Source organism: Acipenser ruthenus, chromosome 26 (genome assembly GCF_902713425.1).
Source record: "Acipenser ruthenus chromosome 26, fAciRut3.2 maternal haplotype, whole genome shotgun sequence".
Taxonomy (NCBI): Eukaryota; Metazoa; Chordata; class Actinopteri; order Acipenseriformes; family Acipenseridae; genus Acipenser; species Acipenser ruthenus.
This window is the reverse complement of record NC_081214.1, coordinates 16231220-16255209: the sequence shown is the minus strand read 5'-3', so window position 1 is coordinate 16255209 and position 23990 is coordinate 16231220. Positions and strand designations below refer to the sequence as shown.

General features: G+C 41.5%; 1 protein-coding gene across 2 annotated transcripts in view; it reads left to right on the top strand.

Annotated features, from left to right (window-relative positions):
* The window catches only part of LOC117430800 (protein Shroom4-like), a 53512-nt gene extending 33151 nt beyond the window's left edge, over positions 1-20361 (top strand). Inside the window, exons 1-9 of one of the 2 annotated variants that reach the window (XM_059000881.1) lie at positions 2840-3260; positions 7130-7261; positions 8606-11615; positions 14502-14563; positions 15117-15848; positions 16294-16944; positions 18463-18631; positions 19147-19419; positions 20033-20361. In XM_059000881.1, the coding sequence (XP_058856864.1) occupies positions 7206-7261; positions 8606-11615; positions 14502-14563; positions 15117-15848; positions 16294-16944; positions 18463-18631; positions 19147-19419; positions 20033-20302 (5223 nt within the window). In that variant the 5' untranslated portion in view covers positions 2840-3260; positions 7130-7205 and the 3' untranslated portion in view covers positions 20303-20361. Of the gene's footprint in view, positions 1-2839; positions 3261-7129; positions 7262-8605; positions 11616-14501; positions 14564-15116; positions 15849-16293; positions 16945-18462; positions 18632-19146; positions 19420-20032 lie in introns of those variants that run through there. The other variant, XM_059000880.1, reaches the window with a different exon arrangement.
* Positions 20362-23990: the final 3629 nt, after the last annotated feature.

The following is a 23990-nucleotide window of genomic DNA, read 5'->3' as shown; positions in this document are numbered from 1 at the left end:
TAATCTTGATTATGTTTGGTTCCTCTCCTGTAGACAGCTTGTTTTTCCATAAAGAGATGCTTGGAGGGGTGTTTAGTGTGTGAGAGAGGAAGAACTACTAACTATGGATACAGTCTCAATTAATGGGAGTTAAAACGTAATTTGTGGTTATCCGATAACTGATCATTTCATTAGCGTCCAATCCTAAATCCAACAAACTTTTGTGTGTTGATAACGGTTTTGAATATCTAGACACTGATTTTAGAGGAAAGACCAGGGCCCTAAAACAAGTCATTAGCAGTAGTACAGGTACTGTTCAGCCGACCTGTTGATTTGCGATCAGTTCACAGAAGAAAAAAGGAATAATATCCTATATATCATCAGTCTTTTTAAAGTACAAACAAATTAAAAGTCTACTGGAATGTTTTGAAAGCGTGGGCTGTATTCATTATTATTATTATTATTTATTTCTTAGCAGACGCCCTTATCCAGGGCGACTTACAATTGTTACAAGATATCACATTTTACATTATTTCACATTATACAGATTCACATTATTTTACATACATTATACAGATATCACATTATTTTACATATAATTACCCATTTATACAGCTGGGTTTTTACTGGAGCAATCTAGGTAAAGTACCTTGCTCAAGGGTACAACAGCAGTGTCCCCCACTGGGGATTGAACCCACAACCCGCCGGTCAGGAGTCCAGAGCCCTAACCACTACTCCACACTGCTGCCCACATGTTTCTTTGGTCAGGATAGTGTCATTTTTAAAGTCTGTTTCATTGTCCTGCACTTATAAAAGTCTTTTGTTTTAAAGCTGTTTCCTCTGTGCTTGAATGTCTTTTAGAAATCTGCCCACTGCTGCAGAGTGCTGATTGCTAGGTTTTCTTACTGCCATTCCTTACTGCTCATAAAGCAGCCTACTGTATTTCCATAGACACGTGGAAACATGAGCGTTTCAAGGCATATCAGTCCTATTGCTGTATCTTCCTTCCCATGACATCAGCAGGGATAGTGACTAATGCACACACTGACCTCATCCTATAAACCTGTGCAGAGCGGAGCCTCGTTGTTATTCAGACTCCCTGTTGCTAATAAAATAAAATAAAGAAGCCATTAAAGTTAATGGTGGAAACGAAGCAAACGGAGGGTAGGAGGGAGGTCAAGGACAGGAGAATTGAGGCTTTTTAAAGAAAAGTCCTGAAAGAACTCAGGTGTAGACCACTGCAATGGTCTGGTAAGCTAGCCTGTTCCCGTGGGCTGGATTAGTCAAATCCAATTTGTAATTGAATAAGTCATCTGGTGCCACAGGTTTTCAGCAATCCTTAGTGTTGTCATGAACTTTTATTTACATTTTTAGCAATCTGGCTCCAAGTTATTATTATTAGTATTATTATTATTTTGTACACATTTATATTGATGTGAAACAGCCATCTGAAATAAATTATGCCCCATTCATTTTAGCTATGCTGTTGCTAATGAATTAAGTATTTTTACAAACTGATTTTCACTCCAGTCAAAGTGGCCAGGTAATTTCATGTCTGTGTTCTTTGCATTATTGTACACTATAGCATGTATGCTGGCTTGCGAGGTATGTGATTCTGTAAAGTCCCTCTGAAGCCTGGGGGACGGCGAATGGTCACGGTTATGAGCCCAACGTTGAAACTCCCTGAGCCGAGGTGGACTCACACTTGTGTTTTCAAGGACGAGCTTTGTAATGAATGTAATGAATCTCCTCCTAGCAGTTGATCAGTCAGTAATACTGACATCAGCACAAGACAGGGGCTTACCTCTCGTCTGCTGAGCTTGTTCTTCAGTTGAATGGTAACACGTTCCTCTTTGAACAGTATGGTTTGTGGTTTGTGTCAACCCCCTGCCTGCCATTCAGTCCTGGACCTCTCTCAAACAGAGACTCCTGATTTATCATGTAATGCACCTGCCTTTCATAAGGGTTGCTGAAATTGGTCGCATGTCACCATGCCACATGAAAATTCTGGTTTGCTCGTAGAATTGTGGGTTTGGGACTTGCAGAGGTATTACCTTACCCCATTACGTGGCCATATTACCCCAACTGATTCCCAATTAAACCATTATAACTGTGTTGAGTTATGAACCTCTAGTTGTTACTGCCGTGTCATGCAATTGTTTTTACAAGACGGACTAGAGGAATTTTAATAAGGTCCGGTTTGCATTTCTTCCATAGGATGGCACCCACATCGTGCATCGATCACCAGACCTTCAATATTGTCACCTACTGACTCAAACACTTTTGGTGCACAACAAACACCCCTCCTGTAGCATTGTGTACAGGGCAGGAAGATTGGGGCTCTGGTTAAGATTAAAATTGCTTGGCTGCACCATCATTTTTAAAGTATAGCTATTGCAACACCATTAAGTTAATTAATTGCGTTTTTAGGTGGTGGGGATTTGTAGAGTTGTAGAGGCAGCCTTCAACAGAGCTGATTTAGATGTGTTCTGTAACAACTTATCAGCATCTCCAAAAGCCCTTAAAGAAAACAGACAAAAAAAAGCATTTGTCTTGGCAACTGTCCACCAAAGCATTTAGCTCTCTTTTCTTGCTTCCTCCAGCTTCTGCTTGTGCTCCAGCAGTCAAACACGAATCAGTTTCTAGATGACAGGATGGGCTTGCTTTTTAAAAGACCTCAGTTTTATTTTTGCGACAGCTTTATCTTTTCCGAGCATTGTTTCCTCACTAGTCGTGCCAGGTTTCCTGCCTTATAATATTGTGGTGTGTTGTGGGGAGAGGAGAATAAGAGGGAGAGGGGGGGGCATATCTGATTGGAGTCTGGGCTGGCTTTGGAGCAGTGATGAAAGAAAGCTCAATGCAGCAGATACAAAACCAAGGGCATAGAGACTGGCCCTTGCATGAGGGCAGGTCCCAAAGCCTACTTGATTGTTCTGTCTTCTTCCTTTTTTAATACATTTTGTGCTCTGTGACGTCTTGGTTCATCAAGGTCATGTGACTAACTTTACTGCAACAGGTTGGGTTAACATATATAGTGACTCAATAGTGCTTCTGTCTGTCTGTACTTGGTAAGACTTGGGAATGCTATGCTACTGAAGTGGCATGCTATTTCTGTTCTGAGACTGCCTTAAAATGCCTGTTGTGGATTTACACGGATAAAAGAAAATATTCATAAATGGATTAAGAGTCTGTCCAGGAAATGGATTTGATAATTGACTGCCATTCGGTCCCTGCACGGCTTGTTTAAAATGTTAGCTGAATCTTGATGCATGAGGAGCACTGTAAGTATTAAATATTTAAAGGTCTATCTGCTGTGTGACTGTATCTGTTTTTCAAGGCTCAGTGTGAACTGTATTGCACATTTATTTTAACTTTATGTCTTAAGTGTCATTGCATTGAAGTGTGAGTGCCTTGAGGTGTGTAGTCTATACACTATATCTCCCAAATCCTGCTTGTACTATTGAGGTCAGTATATAATAGGTCAGTATAATATCATTTTAAACTCATAACTGTTACAAAAATAAAAAAAATGAATGAAAGACTAAAATTAATGTTTGGACAGCTGTTCAGAAATATAAACTATAAATAAAAAAAACATTCAAATAAAAAAAGCCAATTGAATTTTTTCTTGCTGTGAATGGGTAGTACTGCTCAGAGTGGGCTGGACAGCTTAAACTTCAGTATTATGCTATAATTTAAGCCACTTGATTGTAACTCACAGTGACACCGATGGCTTCCGCTCTTAGATAATGTGCCACGATATGAGTCTCTACAGCTATTTCTGTAACTTTGAGCTGATATTTGTAGATGCCCTTCATGTGGAATCAAGATGATTGTCTGTGTATGAACTGGACGAGCTGACTGCATCTATCTGTACGTCTGTCAGTCTGTCTGTAGAGGTTGCAGCCCCATTCAGCTGTAAAGGGGATGACAGGGAAGTACAACATTTTCCAGTGAGACGTTTTGTTTGGACACAAAATAAAATGAAAAAATGAATGGCTTAAATCACGAAAGTGGCAGCCATGAAACTCTTCTAATTTACATAGAAATATAATTGTGTTTTTGTACACTTTTTGCATACTACATATTTGCATTTCCAAAAATATTTTAAGAATGTGAAAGTAATCACATTCTTACAAAATGCATCGATGCTCAGTAATAGACATTTTGGTGCATATGCCGTGCCACTGAAAAGAACCTCTCCTTCTGTTGAAAAACAAACAGTTTCTTACAACTGCATTGCAACCCTTAATAGCAAAGTGTAATAAAGCACAGTGAAAGAACAGACTAGGCGTACTGCAGGTTAGCTTTGTAAAACCCTGGGGGATATGGTTAAGCATTTTGAAAAGCATGGCAAACCAGGGTAAACTATGGTAAATGCATAGTATAACCATGGCAAAGAATGGGAAAACTGCAAAATGACTGTGCAGATTTACCATGGAAAAGTTTTAGAAAAGAAGTTCATCCTGCTCAGTAACAAATCAGCTGGATCTATAATAAACCGGAATTAGGATACATTATTAGAATAGCAGATGGTCTATAATTGTACTTGCAGTAAAAGATTTGAACTATTTACAATTTAAACAATACCGTTTTAGAACCTTGCTTATTAAATATGTATGGAACTCGTCACAGCTTTATAATAAATACGAAGTTTTGCACTGCAGAGATCGGTGTTCACTCCTGTGCACTGCAACGACTTAAAAGCTTGTCCCCAGTTTGCGTCAAAACCACACAATGTAATAAATTGTATCATACTCTGATAGTTGTCCAAGTCCGACTCTCATTTTCCGTCCACTGAGTACTGCATCTGTAAATAAAACTTCTGATGATAAGATAATTGCTGGTTTCCTGGAACAACCAATTAAAAAGTACTTTTTAACATTGCAGCAAATAGAAACGAGCAAGCCAAAAAAGATGTGCTTATTCTAAATTTTTTTTTTTTCTCCAGTGCTCCATTCGTGGTTAAGTCCTTTGCATTCATCTTCCCATTATAGTAAGCACTGTCCAAACAGGGCTTCATTGCGTCTTTCACATTGTATTTGCCAAAGGTGTGTTAGCGGTGAATGCTGGCCAACACCTGGAGGGTTGTTGTAGAAACTATTGTCCCAAGAGAGCCCACCCCCATTTATTAAAAATAACTACCTGCAACTCCTCAAGAAGAAATGGGATTCCTGTCGGGAGTAGAGGTATACTAATGTCACAATACGATACGCATCACTATATGCAGGCCATGACACAGTATGCATCACAATACATGAGGTGGTCTACAGCGAGTATCACGATTCATTGATACACAGTGAATCGTTACACCCCTAGGCATGGGTAGTATAGCACATGGGCTACAATATCAATCCAATCGGGTTTTTCGAGAACCTTTGTGAACATGCAGCTTTGGTTACTGAATGTGTAAATATAAACAGTTCTTTTAAATATGTTTGATGTTTGTGAATTCTGTTTTCATGAAAGGTGAGGGATAGTGAGCAAAAGGTAAATTATGGATAACAAAAGTTACATTTCTAAAAACGGAATAGCAGATTAAAACCATAACATTATTCGAAAGTGCAACCCATGCTTTCAGAAAGACATATTATAAGGAATGAAAGAATAAATAAATCAAATGTAATCCCAAGTTGTCTCGCCCCTACATACATGAGTGTTGCATTCCTTTTGTGATGAAAAGCTGCCTCTGAGAAAAAAAAAGCACGGTGTATTTTTACAGCTGTCAAGCCGAAAAAAAAAAAAAGAAAAATGGGCTGTGCAGTGAGCTGCAGTCTTGTTTGAATTGGACTGGTCTTGAAGGTAACAGTAAAAGTAGAGAAATGAAGAAAGAAACGGTGAATACCCACTGCTCCTTGTTTCTGAAGATTATTCATTGGGGGTGTATAGCATGTGTCAAGTAGAAACAGGATTACAAGTCAAGCCTCATTGGAATGAATGTCTCTGCCGGTACATGATTGCTGAGCGCAAGGCCCATAGGAACGGGAGGTTTGAAAGAGTTTTTGTGGCAGCCATTTTGAACCAACTACCAGCCAGGGACCCACCAGCTCACACACTCACTCACATTCAACAGAATACCATGGTACAAAATAGTTTGATCCACAATGATGCCCCCCCCCCCCCCTTTGTACATCAAAATCATAAAGTACAGTAATAGATATGTTAATTTGTGATATTAACATATTTGCCTTCAAACCAAAATTACATTTCATATGGCTAGAACATGGGATGGAATTTGCCATTTAACTGATGAAAAATGTCTTACTCTCTAAGAATGTATCGTCTGGAAGAACTTTGGGGAAAATAACATTTCATCTTGGTAAACGGCTCAGATTTTTACACAGTGCGGAATGAAATGCATCCCCCCACAGGCACACGCTTGCTTTCTCTCACTCCTATCACTCCGGCCTGTATTTGTACTTTGTCTGAGTCTGAAGGGAAATTGATGCTGAGCCTAAGAAAGACAGACAGTGATTTTATAGCACCCTGCTGCTGTTTAGACTCCCGCACTGGCTCCTCCGACCCAGAGGCATGTGAGCTACCTCATTTCAAACACAGGCTGTAGATCACCCAAGACACTGTACTTCTGGTTAACTGAAATAATCTGCCCTCTGGTCTTCCCTTACCATTCCATCAGGCAACTGTCTCTCCCACATCCCACTCCCCCACCACAAACCACTCATTGTACTACCTTTACATGTTCTGTTCGCAATGTAGGGGTTTTTATCACTAGTTAATCAAAGCAGGGCAATAACTGTTTATACAATATATTTGGAGGTGGGGGGGGGGGGGGGGGTAGTGTAGTGTGTGGCTTTTGTTCATATAATATAAAGATATCATGCAAAGAAAAACATAAATGGCATATTATGAACTAAGTAACACACATTCTAGAGTACAACAGAGTGTTCTCTCCTTTCTTTAAAAACTAATTAAACGAGGTACTGGCTTTTACTTTAGAAATCTATATACCGTCAGACTGTGGCGTTCCAACCAGAGTATACTGTACTTTTAACAGCCACACCAGGTAGTAGTGGAGTGTATTGCTTCATTGGTATGGAGTCAGTGCAGAACACTGAATTAAATCAGTCTTATCTCAGCAAGTTGTGAAATGTTAGCTGGTTTACTGGCTCACTGCTGCCCCTTGTTACAGGAGGAACGTTCCAGTGATCAGGCCTCACTCATGGCACCTGGCCAAGCTCTCCGAACATCAGCCTGACAGCCCTGCCATGCAGTTTCACCCGGGCTCCTTCAGCTTGTCCTGGCACTCTGGGTGTGAATCTAGGTGAGTGGGCTCTGTTTTATATCTTGTGAAGACTGCAAACCAAACTGGGGCCCAGTGTGGTAAAGTGTACTTCTGCAGTGAGCTGTAACGAAAGCTTTTAACAACCGAGAGCCAAGAACTAATTACCTTCTTGTTAAACTTTGGACTTCTTGTTTCACTTTTACTTGTATTTGTAATATACTGCAAAACTTTATCCTGCACTTTGGTTACATTTGGTCATTTTAAATATAAAATGAAACGTTTACTTATTACAAGATTATTTTTGTAATTAATGAATATTGAGAATCCTTAGCATGGCAGGGTCAATTTTTTAAATAGTTCTAAAAATAGTATGAATTATTGTTAGTTTCAATAACTGTACATATTAATAAGTATCACATGACCAAAAAGTGATAAATCACAGTTTAATGCAGAACTCGCAATAACTCATTGGTAATTGATCAAATCCTCCAGCTTTTAAGGACATGCACTGTCTTACAAAGTCTGCTTGTACAGTTTGTCTCTGAGGCAAATTGGGGGGGGGGCTGGTTTCACTTAATTGCTATTGACTATAACTTCCAGGTCAAAGTTTAAACCCAGTGGTGGAGCAGTAAGAGTGTGATTTGGGAGTGTTTTGTGTTTTCATGTATTTGATCTCATACACAAAGTGCACGATATTATTATACCTTCTTTTAAAAAAATTGTTATCAATTCACTCCTCGCCCCTCCCCTCGCAACAGTATCAGATTAAGATATGAAGGGCCAGTTCTGGGATCAAATAAATAAAAAATAAACCTGAAAAACAAGTCAAATACATAACAATAAGAGAAGTCTTAATAGGAAACAATGTACTTTCTTTGTTCACATTGTTAAAAGCATGGAAATGCTGCCATACAAATGTACAAGAGGTGTGTTTGCACAGGTAAGGTTTAAAGCTGTACATACAGTACTGTGCCTGTACGATTCTGTTTATATTGAAAAAGGGACATTTCTATTTCCGTCAGTAACATGTTCCCAATGAGACTCTGTTATGAGGAAGTTTAGTTGAATTTCAACATGTACAGCTTGCATGTTTTATTTTGGGAGTTTGAGTCTGAAAAAATGAAACAGACTTATGTGGTTCGGTCAGTTGTTGTTCTTTATAATAATTTTGCTTGTTAGCCATGTACTGTAAGTATTGTGCCCTTAAAACCGCCTTGAAAAACACAAGGTCATACTATATCAGTAGTAATTTACATTTAGTTTGTTCTGAATTCAGTTTTGTTGGGCTATTCTGATGTAAAAAAAAGAAGTTTGACTGTAATTATTTATAAAGTTTCTCAAGTGGGCTGGTAAATAAAGCAAATACTCTGTCTTCTTTTCCAGTGATCTTTCAATGCAGTGGAACCAGCTTTCTCGACATTGCAGTACAGACCAAAGCAGCTCCATCGGCAGTATGGAAAGCCTGGACCCTCCCAGCCAGGGCTACTACGAGGGCCAACTTTCTCCTGTCGACCAGTCCGTCTTCCACAACAAGAGGGACTCTGCCTACAGCTCCTTTTCTGCCAGCTCCAACACCTCAGACTACACTGTCTCTCTGAAGCCTGATGAGGCCAGCTCCATGGACAACCTGCATGGGCTGGGGCCTTGCAGGTACGCTGAAGGGAGGTGCGTTCCCGGTGTCGTTGAGTCTGGTGGACTATCAGAAGACAGTAAGCCCTGTTGCTTAAGCCAGCACTCGGAGGTAAAGGGGCGTCCGTCCTCTTACAGTTACGGTGAAGACAGCAGCAGCAGTGCTTCAAAAGGTCCTCCTCCACCTCCTATCCGCAAGGAGAGTTTTAAAGCCACCAGAACTGGACCTGGATCTGCGGACAAGCGTAGAGCCTCTGATCCTGTGCACATGTTGAGTCAGTCCGGTAATTGGACCTCCGATACCCTGCTGTCCAACAAGCCAAACTGCAATCCAGGCTGTTCAAAAGATGCTAGAAATCTCCAACAAAACAGCGCTGTTGACCAGTACTACATGCTGAGCTCACAACTGGAGCAGTGCAAGAGCTGCAGCCCAGAGGCCATTCCAAATGAAGGTTACCTTAATCAGCATAGCACAGATGCCTCAAGGCAAAAGAACTGTAGCCCCTGTGTGCCTGAAGAGTTTGGGTGCCTTGGCGGAAAGAGTGAGGCTCTGGGAAAGGAGCTGTCCTCAGATGGTCCTCTTGTGTCTACGTGTCTTAAGAAAGAGCATTTGATGGGACATCATGGGCACAGACACAGTGCACCTGAAAAGCTCGTGTCATCACAGATGCAATCTCTTAACCTCTCAAGCCGTCGAGACGATAGTTTAGAAAAGCCAGCTCCTCATGATCCATACGTGTGGAAAGGGTCCCCTTTGCATCCCCAAGAAGCAGAGAACCTGACAAGCAAAGAATTCTCTCACCCTGCAACCAAAGGCTATAATGCCAAGTGGGCAGAAAGCCGGTGCTCCACACCTGGATCAGTCACAGCTTCAGAAATTGTGAAGCCCAGAGCAGAAGCTGACACCATAGATGGTCATTTGGATGTTGGAAGCTGCAACAATCGAACCTGGGGAAGGTGTTTTAGTGTTCCTGGTGAGATGCCAAAGCCTGTGCCAGAAACCCTTGACCTCAAAAACACAGGCTTGACTTCAGCTTCCAGTGTAGACACTCTACTGGGGGAAGCCAGGACATATGAGAAAAGCAAGCCTGAGGTCGCTGCTAAGCCTGCAGCTTCTCGGCAGCACAGGTCTTCCAAAGCCAGGCGTAGAAGTGAACGGTTTGCCACCAACTTGCGCAACGAGATCCAGCGACAGAAGGCACAACTGCAGAAAAGCAGAGGCTCCTCGACCCTTCTGTATGGAGAAGAAACAGTGGAGGAGGTGAACGAGCAACCGGAATATGATTCACCTTGTAGTGACAGCTCACCCTCTTCACAAGGGAGGGAATCGAAATTAAATAAAACCACTAGCCCTGCTGAGGTGCACATTAGCCGACCTGATGCCAGAAGCCAAGAGGCTATTTTACATGAGACCAGGAGCTCTCCTCGGCATCAGAAAGTACATCAGAATACCAGCTGCAGAAGTCCTTCTCCACAGCAGAAAGGTCCTCAGAATATCAGCTGCAGAAGTCCTTCTCCACAGCAGACCGGTCCACAGAATATCAGCTGCAGAGGTCCTTCTCCACAGTTGAAATTACCACAGAATACCAGCTGCAGAAGTCCTTCTCCACAGCAAATAGGTCCACAGAATATCAGCTGCAGAGGTACTTCTCCACAGTTGAAATTACCACAGAATACCAGCTGCAGAAGTCCTTCTCCACAGCAGAAAGGTCCACAGAATATCAGCTGCAGAAGTCCTTCTCCACAGCAGACAGGTCCACAGAATGTTAGATGCAGAAGTCCTTCTCCACAGCAGACAGGTCCACAGAATATCAGATGCAGAAGTCCTTCTCCACAGCAGACAGGTCCACAGAATATCAGATGCAGAAGTTCTTCTCCACAGCAGAAAGGTCCACAGAATATCAGCTGCAGAAGTCCTTCTCCACAGCAGACAGGTCCACAGAATGTTAGATGCAGAAGTCCTCCACAGCTGAAATTACCACAGAATAGCAGATGCAGGAGTCCTCCCCTACAACAGACAGGTCCACAGAACTTTGGCAGCAGGTTTAGAGAAACCACACATCGTACTCCTTCCCCAGAAATTTCAGAGAAGAAAGAAGACCAGACCCACGGTAGAGGTGGAAGATGGAAGTGGACACCTGAGCACAAGCTACAACCTCAGGTGAAACCAGAGAAGGAAAACCACAGTAGGACCTCAGACATGGTGAGACCTTCCAAGCCAGCTCCAACCCTGGCTTCCAAAGAGAGCGATATCCTGCCCTTTGCAGACAGAAGGAAGTTCTTTGAGGAGACAAGCAAGAGCCTTTCTTCGTCTTATCTACCAAACCTTCCGGTCAGGCACAATAAGTCTGATCTCAGTGGGAAATACCTGGAAAAACCTAACTGCAATCCTAACCACTCATATTGTCCAGGAGAAAGGAAATACTCCACAGGACAAACCTACCACAGTCATGAAGTATTAAGTGCCTTTCATCCCACAGAGCTCAGACCTGTGGAACAACAAATATGCTGCAACCAAGATAAGGATGAAGCAGATCTGGACCACAGCTGCTGTTACAGGATCAGGGCTTCTGAGACAGTGGCACACAAACCCAAGGCCTATTTTGTAAGTGAAGACTGCAGGACGTTGCCCCACAGACATAGGCAGCCTTGTGATCACTGTTTACACCCTAGAAACTCGGATTTTTATCCCACGCCTGTTGCAGTTTATGAGGAATGTGCCTCCCATCATGTCTACAACCCGGCAAGGAAGCCTTTGTTTGAGGTAAGTTAAACATGTCATAGTGAGATATTTCCAGCTGCCTTCTGTGAGGGAAGAAGGATCCCATTTTATTTATTTATTTATTTATTTTAAATTTAGTTGTTGCCAATTAGCTTTTTTTATTATTTTTTCCCCAATTTGAAATGCCCAATTATTTTTAGGCTCAGTTCACCGCTACCACCCCTGCGCTGACTCGGGAGGGGCGAAGATGAACACACGCTGTCCTCCGAAGCGTGTGCCGTCAGCCGCCCGCTTCTTTACACTCTGCAGATTCACCGTGCAGCCGCCTCAGAGCTACAGCGTCGGAGGACAACGCAGCTCTGGGCAGCTTACAGGCAAGCCCGCAGGTACCCGGCCAGACTACAGGGGTCGCTGGTGCGCGGTGAGCCGAGGACACCCTGGCCGACCTAACCCTCCCTCCCCCCGGTCGACGCTCGGCCAATTGAGCACCGCCCCCTGGGAGCTCCCGTCCACAGTCGGCTGTGGAATAGCCTGGACTCGAACCGGCGACGTCCAGGCTATAGAGTGCATCCTGCACTCTAGCGAGTGCTTTTACTGGATGCGCCACTCGGGAGCCTCCCAAAGGCTCCCATTTTAAAGTCATTGTAGGGAACATCATATTTTTTTTTTATTGTACCTTTAGGTCACTATGTAGGTATCAAATATGCAGTTATGTTCTAGTAAATGTATTTTTATTTAAAAACATGCCATCTGGTACTACACGTGGGTAAAGAAAGTTCTCAGTTTGCTTGTCTTGCTTTCCAGAAAGTATTTTGCTTCTTTCCTTCCCAGGTCATTTCACCTCATCAGGGTCTTCGGAGTTATAGCATCTTACTGGCTGCAAACTATCAGTCATTAAGTGAAGGTGAAATAACCAAGAAAGTGTCAGGCAATGTGAAAGCAAGGCTTGAAACACATTTCTTTAACCTTGTGTCATACCAGATATCATGAATTAAATGAAAACAGATCCAAACTGTTGGGACCTACAGTATATAATGAATAGATGAGCATGGCAGAGGATATTAATCAATCAATCAATCAATCAATCAATATTTATTTTATATAGCACCTTTCATAGTGGACCACCATCTTCTTCACAAGTTTACCAAGCTGAAAATAATAAAATGTGTACTTTTAAAAATCCAGCCCTCCAAAAATAGCTTTAAGTAAATATCTTCATTTTATTTAAAAAAAAAAAAAAAAAAAAAATTGGAACAGAGCTGCTTCAGACAGGGGGCTCTGAAAAATCTTGGAAATGTTTTGCTTTAATAGCTGTATTTGTTTAGATACATATCAGTCCAGAAAAACAAGCCCTTTGTCCTTGTGGCCGCACCGCCCTACTGAATTCCTGTGGGGCACCACAGGCCCAGCAGCAGGGGCCGGCCAAGCAACAACATCACTGTTTTACCAGATCCCACTTTCTGTCTGGAATGCAGAATTATTATGGGCCATCGACCAAGTGCACACTATAACCTTACACATCCACTTTGTGTTAAGCAGATTTCTATAAGCTGCTGTAATTCAAAAATATAAATATGTTATGTTTGTGTGTGGGCGTGTGAGCACCTCTTCTTCAACACTCACTGCTTCCTGTTTCTGCCTCCTGTATGCTACTGATGGTACAGATTTTATTTTTAAACACAATCACGAGTTGTTTTTTTATTTCTTTTTGTTACTGAATTGGTTTCTTCTTCTATAAAAACTTACTGAAAACAAAGGCCTGTAAAATGAAAGTCCAGGCCTTGTTTTTTAGATTCCATCGTCCCGGCTGTGTGTAGGCAGGCCCAGCTGACACCGTGAGAAATGTTGACCACTGGCCTAGGCCAGAGTGCTTTGGCAGTGAAAACAATAGGATGTTGTCGGATAAAACAATTCACTACATTCCCCTTAGAGCTTCCAAACACTACATTGTGATCCAAGTACAGCATTAGGCTGTGAAAGCTGTGTGCTGTGAGGGTGCGTGCGGTCCGGGACCAGGGAATGCGTGAATTACAAGAACCTTTTTTTTAAAGCAACTACCTCCCAATTTAAACTAAAAAGAAACAAAACAAAAAACAGGGGGGGGGGGGGGGGGCTCTTAAGTGGCGCATCCGGTAAAAGCAGTTTATTTTTATATTTTATGTCAGCCTGTCAATTTCTCTGTCAGAATAAAGACAGCGGTTGGGGTTGGCATAGATATTGAATCTGTAAGAAATTTGAATTATAATAATGCAATGCTTTAGATGGTCCTGTTGGGTTCCTGGTTAGCTTGTGTTTTGGTGTATATGTGTTGCACAGGTTTTGTGACTCTAATCCTCTCTAATGGTCAGTTTTTCTGGTTTTAATATTTTTGAAAAGCAAGCAATGAACACTGAAGTTCTGCCTAAACCATACTGTTAAACTACTGGATTAATTTAACCACTTTATACAAAGAAGTCTAACCTATAGTACTGACTATTTAAAATGTGCCAATACACATTTGGATACAGTGCTACTGTATATTCTACACCATTACTTTGATCGTCCCCTAAGGAAATTAATAGTGTGTTTTTTTTTTGTTTTTTTATAAATAATGTTCCTCCACTAGCCTCCTCTCCTGGAGCCTTGCTCTCCAGAGTGAAGGACCCTCTCCTACCATTCCTAAGAATCTAAGCATCATCTTGCCCTTTCCCATTTATAAATAGCAAAGGCTAACTAACCTAGGCACCATTTGGATTAAAAATTCCCGTGCTGAATTCCCCTCCCCCGATTGCTATTTATTAAGCATGTTTGATTATTTGGCAATTCGCAGCCTCCAAAAATGTGAACAATGCTGTTCATGACCTTTTTGTTGTTCTTATTTTAGTTACCTTGCAGTAATTGTGGCAGCTGCGTTTTCACTTCATTTAAATTGGCAATCCTCTCTTGCAGACATTTCCTGTGGAGGAACAGGAGCAAACAAAAATCAACAGGAAGGCGAGTCTGACAGAGAGGTAAGGCACTTCCCTTGTTTGTGGGTCTCAGTAACGCATGACTAGTAGTCACTTGATGGGAAGATTGTTTGTCATGCAAGAAAAAAAATAAAAATAACAACAACTTGATCTGGAAAGTCCAGAGAAATTTCTCTTTTGCGGTTTTATTTTTCATCTTTCTTTCTGAAGTATACTTGATTCCTATGAATCTGGACCTATGTCCATATATTTATAAAAAAACAACTGTTTCCGTTGATGGGGAATTATATAGAACACTTAACACCCATTTAATATCTCAATATTCTAGATTAAACAAATGTAGAAAGGTTTGCATCATTTTAAAACCCTATTTAGGAGCATGTTATAGTAACATCTGTTTATTTATGACAATTACATGATTTAAAAAAAAAAAAAAAAAAAACTATAGTTAATCTATAACTGAAACCGCCAAGATAAGGGGTTACAAAGGCAGCCGCCTTATTATTTGACAAAGCTTTTTTCTCTGCAGCAGTTAAGAAAATGTCTTGTACAGTATTGTATTGTATGGTATGGTATTGTGTTTCCGTGTTTTCAGAGACTTCCAGTGCTGCAGGAACAGTTGCCAGCTTGCTGCTCGACAGCCTCAGGACAACTTTGAGAGCAGGTGGATTCACCACCGGGCCGCATCATCTTATGACCTCTCCCAAGACCAGCACAGCACCAGCTGGACCACCACTCCCCTGGAAGGACACTCAGAAGGCTTTGTCAAGTACCCCCAAAGAGGAAGGGCCTTGTCCGAGAGCAACATCCGGGTGGACCTGCAGCGGCTGCAACGGCTGCACATGAGGGAGTTTGGAGGGCCACCGGCGCTGTGCGAGCTGGAGGAGCCTAGGCCTAGGGAGGAGGAGGCTGGCAAGAAGAAGGGACCACCACCTCCCAGGCCGCCACCCCCAAACTGGGAGAAATACAAGCACAGGAGAGCATCCCATAGTGCCCTCTGCAGCTTGCCGACTTCCCAGCGCGCACCGCCACTCGGGTATAACAGCAGCCCTTCGGATTCCTCTCCTCCACCCTGCAACCTTGAGACATCCAGACAGCGCTCGAGAAGCCTCCCTCTGAGAGATCCGCCAGAGAACTACCTGAGGTGCTTCCACGAGCCACATGGGCTGCTCCCAGCCAATCACAGGTCTGCCCTTGTGCCCAAAACCTGCAACCAACTCTGTGGCGCAAGCAGGCAAGACAGCAGCTGCGAGCTTCATGGTGACCCTGTGCCACCCAGGATTCCAGACGCACTCGCTGTGCCAGCAGCGGCTGGCTTGCGGTCGAGGTGGGTGTTTGTCGGGGGCGTTGGGTCCCTGTAGTCTCCTTATTCCAGAGAAAGAACACAACTCCTAGCATTAGTCTGCCCAGTTTAAATTACAGTTAGGTCATTGCTTGGACCCTGGCCACTTCTTAACTGGATTACAGCAGTATTTCATTATCACAGGCAACAGCAGTTGAAAGGTTTTACATATAATATTTTATTAAAGAGCCGGGGAATTTTAAATGTTTGAACATTGCTTGAATCCAAATTTTTTGTGTATGCCATTAGTATTAAATGTAATTTTATATACTGTGCATTATAGACCAAAACAAGTCATAAAAAAAGTTTATCTGTTATCAGTTCAAAAGACGGAAACTACATTTGCAATGTCCATAGAGTTCGACAGAAATAATTTCATGCCTTTCTGATTCTTAAATATTTGCTTGCTAACTTTCCATTTGTCTTGTAGGAGATCAGAAACATCAGTGGACAAAGAAGCAATCGGGGTGCCAATGTACACACACCAGAAGGTCATGTGCCATGAGAAGAGGTCTGTCTATGGTAACCTGCTCTGCTTCAGCATCAAGCCTGAGAAGGGCTCTGAAGGACTGGCTGAGTCCTATTTTGCCATGAATTACGAACAAAACGGAGACCTCTGTAGGAGACCAGAGGAGCTTAAAAAGGCAGCTCCAACAACTACTCGAAGCATTCTCATTCAACCTGAAGAAAATATTTTAGAAACTAACATAGACGAATATAGACAGGAAGATACCTTAAGTGAAGATCTCCCGGCCTGCTATCAAAGCCCCCAGGAGACTCCAACACACCTTGCTGTGAGTGTTCTAGAGACTGATATTGATACCGTTCCTGAGGAGGGGGAAGAGCCTCCCCAGCTGGAAGTGGTGAAGGCAGCTCTGGTCAACCTGACTCCAGAGGAGCTCCTCAGGGACATTGTGAGCACAGACAGCTCCCTCGCAGGCATCCTGGACCCGTGCTCCAGAGTGACAGCCGCAGACCTCATAGAGGAGATCTTCCCCAGAAGCGAGGAGAATAGGCCAGCTGAAAAGAGGAGGAGCAATCGAAACGTCCTGCAACTGAACGTGGACATTCAGCCAGAGAGGTGAGTCACTGTTTTAGTTGAGCTGGTTTTGTTGTTTAAGACTTCATATTACAAGCTGATATTAACTCCACCGCTCTGACCTTGAGTGGGTGAAAATATCCTAATTTCCAGCACACTACTGTGCTATTCTTTTTATAGTAGTTAAAAAAGATACATTTAACAGCATAGTCAGTTATGTGACATCAGTTCCATCTGATACAAAGAGGTTTTAGACAGCTGCATCACATATCATGGTCTACTATATGTTATATATAAATACCGGCCATACCACTGTCAAAATAGTGGTTTGGCCACCGTGGGCATTCAACGTGTCCACAAGGCTCTTTAGGGATATGTGACCAACCTTCAATGATCTCCACCTTTAAACTTCTAAAAGCTTTTATTTATTATGGAATACATGTCAAGGAAAATATTTGTATTTGGTCATTTGGCCATATAAGTGTGTGCTATAAAGGGCAACCTGCCTGGAAAGACTTCAGTTACCGCTCTCTGATTCTTTCTGTTACACTGAGTGCCATCTGGTGGCAATATTTTGAAATTGCAAGGTAATCCTTTGCCTTTCCCCAAGTGGTCTGAAATAAATGTATATACTGCCATCAAGTGGCCTAATGGCATAAATCGACAGGAAAGACGGGAAAATCCCACAATATTTTAGATGTAACATCTTCTCTAGAGTTCTATGATTTTGAACCAGTTTTCCCTGACCTGCCTGGATGTTGTTAGAAAAACTCAATTCAATGACTTTATTTAGAAGTCTTTTTTAATGTCTCCAATTCAGCAGTGTACATAACGTTCTTAAACATGTCAGCCAGACTAATCCCAGAATTTAAAGAACTGAGCTACAAATAACTGAATCTATTTAGCCTGAAACAAAAAAGAGTGGGGGGGGGGGGGGGGGGGGGATTGAAGTCTTTAAAATCTAAAAAGGAGTTGACATCGTTAACCCAAACCACTACTTCAAGCGCAGCACAGAAACCAGGACCAGAGGACAAAGTTGGACATTAAGTGAAGATAGACTTAGGACAGAGGGTAAGAGACACTTCTTCACACAGAGAGTGGTCAGGGTATGGAACAGGCTACCTAGTCATGTTGTGAAGGCAGAATCGCTGGGAGTCCTTTAAGACTCAACTTGACAAAGTTCTGAGATCAATCAGCTACTAGGAAGCCAACGAACACTGGTGGGCCGAATGGCCTCTCATTTTGTAAACTCTCTTGTGTTAATGTAAATCATCCTATCTACTCTGTATTGATAAGGAGCTGATGTCCCTGCTTTATTCAGTGAAGTCTTGTGTTTTAATGCATCCTATCTACTCTGTATTGATAAGGATCTGCTGTCCTGATTTATTCAGTGAACTCTCTTGTGTTAATGTAAATCATCCTATCTACTCTGTATTGATAAGGAGCTGATGTCCCTGCTTTATTCAGTGTACTCTCGTGTTTTAATGCATCCTTTCTACTCTGTATTGATAAGGAGCTGCTGTCCGGCTTTATTCAGTGAACTCTCTTGCCTGTTGTCAGGTGCTCCCCGCTGGCCCCCTCCCCGACACCTGGCCCCTCGGTGAGCCCTACCTCCTGCTCCTCCTACTACAGCATCTCCGCGGGCAAGGCAGAGCTGCTCAACAGGGTGAAGGAGCTGCCAGGCATGGAGGAGGAGGAGGAAGAGGATGATGAGCTCGCCTTCAAGAAGGTACAGCCCACAAGATGTTTACAGAGCAGCAATGTTAAATTCTGTTTAATGCTCTGCAGTATAACGCTAAAGACATTTGGGCTCGATTCTCAAAACTATTTACTCAAAATTATCGTTCGTTATCGTGTTTTCCAAAAGGTAAAATGTACCCAATAGTGTTACTAAAAATTAAATCTAATTTATTTAAGAGCTTGTAAGCTTGATACATGTTTAACACGTGGAAAACATTTAAAGTTTAAACATTCATTTTGGTGGTGTGCTTTTTCTAAGACTCTTATAAAAGTTTACAATAGTGAAAGCACGGTAAAGCCCAGACAGGTATGGTAAAATGAATTATAAAACATGGTAAGCCAGGGTAATCTATGGTAAATGTGTAGTATAAACACAGAAAGAAGGGTTTGTATTTGGCAGACTTGAGAGTGCAGGCATGGGGCTTGGTTTTAAATCACATCGAATTGTTTGAATTTGCTCACCTCTTAAAACTGTTCCTAACATTGGTGTGTCCGTTTCCACAGCAACAGCTGATTGACAGTTTGAGCAGGAAGCTGTCGGTGCTCCGCGAAGCCCAGCAGAGCCTCCTGGAGGACATTGGTGCAAACTGCACCCTGGGGGAGGAGGTGGAGAGCCTGGTGCAAACCGTCTGCAAGCCCAACGAGCTGGACAAGTTCTGCATGTTCATTGGAGACCTGGAGAAGGTGGTGAGCCTGCTGCTGTCCCTGTCCGGCCGCCTGGCCAGGGTGGAGAACGCTCTGAGCGGCCTAGGCCTCGAGGCCAGCCATGATGAGAGGGTAAGAAGAGCTCGTAGAGTAGGGGACAGGCTGGGGAAAGATCAAGTAAGAACCAGGAGATCCCTGGTCTTTGGGCTCATAACACCTGTCCTCACTTCCAGTCACTTGCTGCCAGTGTGTTTTCGGGATTGATCCCCGGTCTTTCTCTCCTGAATATTTCAATGATTTCAGGAGCCTAGCTCCTCTGGAATTTCCAGGTCGTTTCAATCAGTGATTCTAACCTGGTGTCCCTTTTCAAAACCAGACTTTTGACCTGTTTATCTTGTTTTTATTTATTTTTGTATTTATTTATTTATTTAGACTTGTATCTCATTTTTAAATGTAAAAAATGTAATGTATTGCTATTTTTTTTTAGCTTAGTTCGTTGTATGTGGCATGGCTTGAACAGTCTCTCTTTAAATTTGGTTGTTTTTAATCCTCATTAGAAACACTAGTAATGCAGCCAGTCCTGGTTTTCCAAATTCCCCTTTTTTGGGTATAGAATGAAGAAGTCTCACTTGAGTCTGTAGGTCTACTAATAGCTAGCTGTTCATGCAGCTCTAATGGAAGATCCATTTATTTAAAGTGATTGTAGCAAGCAAAATAATTCCAAATTGTCATGGTTTCTTCCCAGCTGGCCCTGACTGAAAAGAAGAAGCAGCTGTCGGAGCAGCTCGGGGAGGCTCGGGAGCTGAAGGAGCACGTGGACAGGCGGGAGCGCGTGGTGCTGGAGGTGCTGTCCCGATACCTCACTGAGGAGCAGCTCCAGGACTACCGGCACTTTGTCAAGATGAAGTCTGGGCTCATCATCGAGCAAAGACAGCTGGAGGAAAAGATCCGGCTGGGGGAGGAGCAGCTGCGGTGCCTGCGTGAGAGCCTGGGCATGGGCCTTGCACACTGCTGAACAAACTAACTAGAACCTGAGCATGGGCCTCGCACACTGCTGAACAAACTACCAGGAGCCTAGTTATACTGGTCTAGAATGAACCCAGTCTTTTTTTTTTTTAATGCCGTGCAGTGCAGTGCAGTGACCAGTATTATAGAAGTCCTACGTACACATAAATAAAATAAAATATCTTTGCAGCAACATATCAATTTATGTGTGAATCCTAGTGAACTAGTGGACCTTGAGTAGGATTTGTAAGGCTTCTGACAGTTGCGAAAATCTGAAATTATGCAAAAAGTACCTTTTTTTTAATGCCAAAGAAATATCTCTAAAACAAATTCTTATTGTCTTGCAAAGGCGATTTTAAATATTTTATTTTATTTTTAGGCAATCAGCAATGACAAACCGAGCAGTATCGTACTTCTGAAGTCATTGGAGAGCCAGACCAAACAGTTACAGTACTGGACCTTTTCTAAGCAATGGTAAAGCATTTGCAAATTATTAATCTTTCTTACTAGTATATAGCTGTAAAGGCTTCCTGAAACCTATATACCGTATACCGTGAAAGTAACTGAGAATGGAAAACTGGAAATTCTTGTGAAATATTTACTGCAGGAGATTGTTAGGTACATTTTGTAAAAAAAAAAAAAAACTAAAATCTTTCAGTTTAATTAATTTGTGGTTTGCTGCAATTCAGTTTTATTTAAATTAAGTAAATCGTTTTGTACTTTAATCTCGGGACCTCGTCAAATATAATGAAACACTCAGGAGTCCGCATGGAAGCAAAATATTACGGACAATCCTACTGGAGTACAGGGATCCTTTATTCATATTTCAATATATGTATATATGCATTGTATCTATATGTGTTTCTATAGATATATAGGCTTCATCCTGCCAGGCCTTCAGTTCACCTGCAATTAGAGGACGAAAGGTTTTTGCAAAATAATTGTGTAAAATATAACACAGTACCATATATAATAATATTATGAAAATACTAGTGTATCGCGTCTCTGTAATGAGCACATACACATTTCTTTTTGCATTTTTTTCAAAAAAGTTTTTGACTTAGCTTGCCAAATATCTTTTGGTTTTGTTTTCATTTAATTTTTTTTTTTTTTAATGGACTTTTTAAATTTGATTTTATAAACTGTCAAACGTATGTATAACTGTGAATACGTAATTTATTTGAAACTGTACAGATTGCCCAAGATGAGTTAATGACATGCTTTGAAGGTCTTTGTCTGTGGGTGATCTGTATAATAATCTGAAAAAAAAAAAAAAAATATATATATATATATATATATATATATATATATATATATATATATATATATATATATATATATATATATATATATTTCCGCTACCCTGTGTCAAGCTTAAAGGCTGGTGTCCTTTTGGTTTTTATACCCTCCTAAATTAAACCCATATAATATTCTGCCAATAACAGTATTGAGCCATATCATATACCATATCAATGTGTTGGTTTATCTTGCAAGCAGTCAAACTGTTTGCTTTATATCAAAGTGTTTTTGTTGGGGGGAGGGGAGGCTGATGAAGAGCGTTTTCTGTTATTTGTAAATGTACTTAATATGTATCCATTAACCTATACGGTGCTTTAACAAAACAAAAAGGATTATTGATTCAAGGGCTTAATCTGGACTGGTGAGCAATTAAACTGTTAATCACCTAATATTATTTGTTTATTTGGCAGACGCCTTTATCCAAGGCGACTTACAGAGACTAGGGTGTGTGAACTATGCATCAGCTGCAGAGTCACTTACAACTACGTCTCACCCGAAAGACGGAGCACAAGGAGGTTAAGTGACTTGCTCAGGGTCACACAATGAGTCAGTGGCTGAGCTGGGATTTGAACCGAGGACCTCCTAGTTACAAGCCCTTTTCTTTAACCACTGGACCACACAGCCTTCCTAATATCTTATCACTTCCTTTGCTGCAGGTTAGCTCTATGGTCTAGCCTCACTTCCTTGAGTATCACTGTAACATGGGGCAGTCATACAAGCACCAAAGGCCTGCAGGAATACGCTTTTGGGGAAGTAATAATGGGAGTGTCAATCCTATTGGCACCACTGTAATTTTACAGCTGCACTCATCGTCGAGATGAGATTAAAAGCTAAATGTGCCATTCATTCACTGTTCAGGTTTGGGTTATACAGTTAGAACCCTATTTGATATTGAATTGTACACACAATACACATCTAGCCTTAATTAAAACACTACTACAGAGTTTAATTTCACTGTAACTATCTCTCTCCCTATTTAACATACTAAATTCAATTTATAATTTCTATAATACTAGATGGTAGAGCGTTCCTGAATGAGGGAGCAGCTAACTTAAAGGGTACATAAGGACCTTTTTATTTTATTGTGGTACATGTTCCCATGTGTTGCTACAACTGTTTACATAAGGTGCGTGTATTGTTTAATTCTTTTTTTTTTTTTTTACATTTTGACCACTTTTTTAAACTTTTAAATTGCATTCCCTGCCTCAAGATGGCTTCCCATGTACCCGCATGGACCTCTCAGAACTACATTCCCCATCATCCTCCTGCTCACTGGTGAATCCATCTCAGTTACATATGTGAGCAGGAGGATGATAGAATTTAAAAGTTTAAAATAAGTGGTCAAAATGTAAAAAAAATAAATAATAATAATTAAAACAATACACACACCTCACGTAAACAGTTGTAGCAACACATGGGAACATGTAACACAATAAAATAAAAAGGTCCTTATGTACCCTTTAATAATGTGCCTTTACAAGCTTATGGCTGACTTGAGTTACCGGGGGCAACGGTTTATGTGTGAGGTCAGAAAGTTCACATTATTCATCATGTAGATTTATCAGAAAGCTATTTAGTTTGATAAGGTGCAAAAATAGGGTTATTGTGAAGTTGTGTAAAGACACCGCCCTCGTTGTAATGCACAATTGAAATGGGCAGACTAAAGTAACCTGTTGACATGCTGTTGGAGACATTACACAGTTTGAGTAATTTCTATGTGCCTGTCATTATAACACTAATATTGTTGAGACACTAGTCATTCAATGAAACCATCCGTGCTAGTGACAATCAAACTGGAGATGGAGGGAGTGAGGGATCACAAAGTTATCGGTATAACCATGTTTATATGTGTGTGCTAAATGTTAAGTTTATATGGTTCTAACTTAACAGTGCTGTACAGTAGTTTCCTTCGTTGTCTTTATATATGATAATGCCAAAGTTGTATTTAAACAATACTTCAGTTATAACTATATCCTTTTTTTAATAAAGAAATTTGCAGAGTGTGTAAATTTGACAGTTCATTTGAATACTGTATTTTGCATTTTTTTGTAACCTGTAATCTCCTGCCATATAAATGATGCTAACAAATGTTTTGGTGTTGCTTGCTTTTTACATTTTTGGTCATGCTTCTGGGTTGTTCAGGGTAATTTTAAACTCTGTTCAGCTGCTGCTGTTGAGACAAACATTATTATTTATTATTTAGTCATTTAGCAGAAGCTTTTATCCAAAGCGACTTACAGAGACTTGAGAGTGAACTATGTATCACAACTGCTGCTGCAGAGTCACTTGCAATAGGACCTTGGTTTTACGTCTCACCCAAAGGATGGAGCAGAAGTGACTTGATCAGGGTCGCACACAGCGAGTCAGTGGCTGAGCTGGGGTGAACATGGAACCTCCTG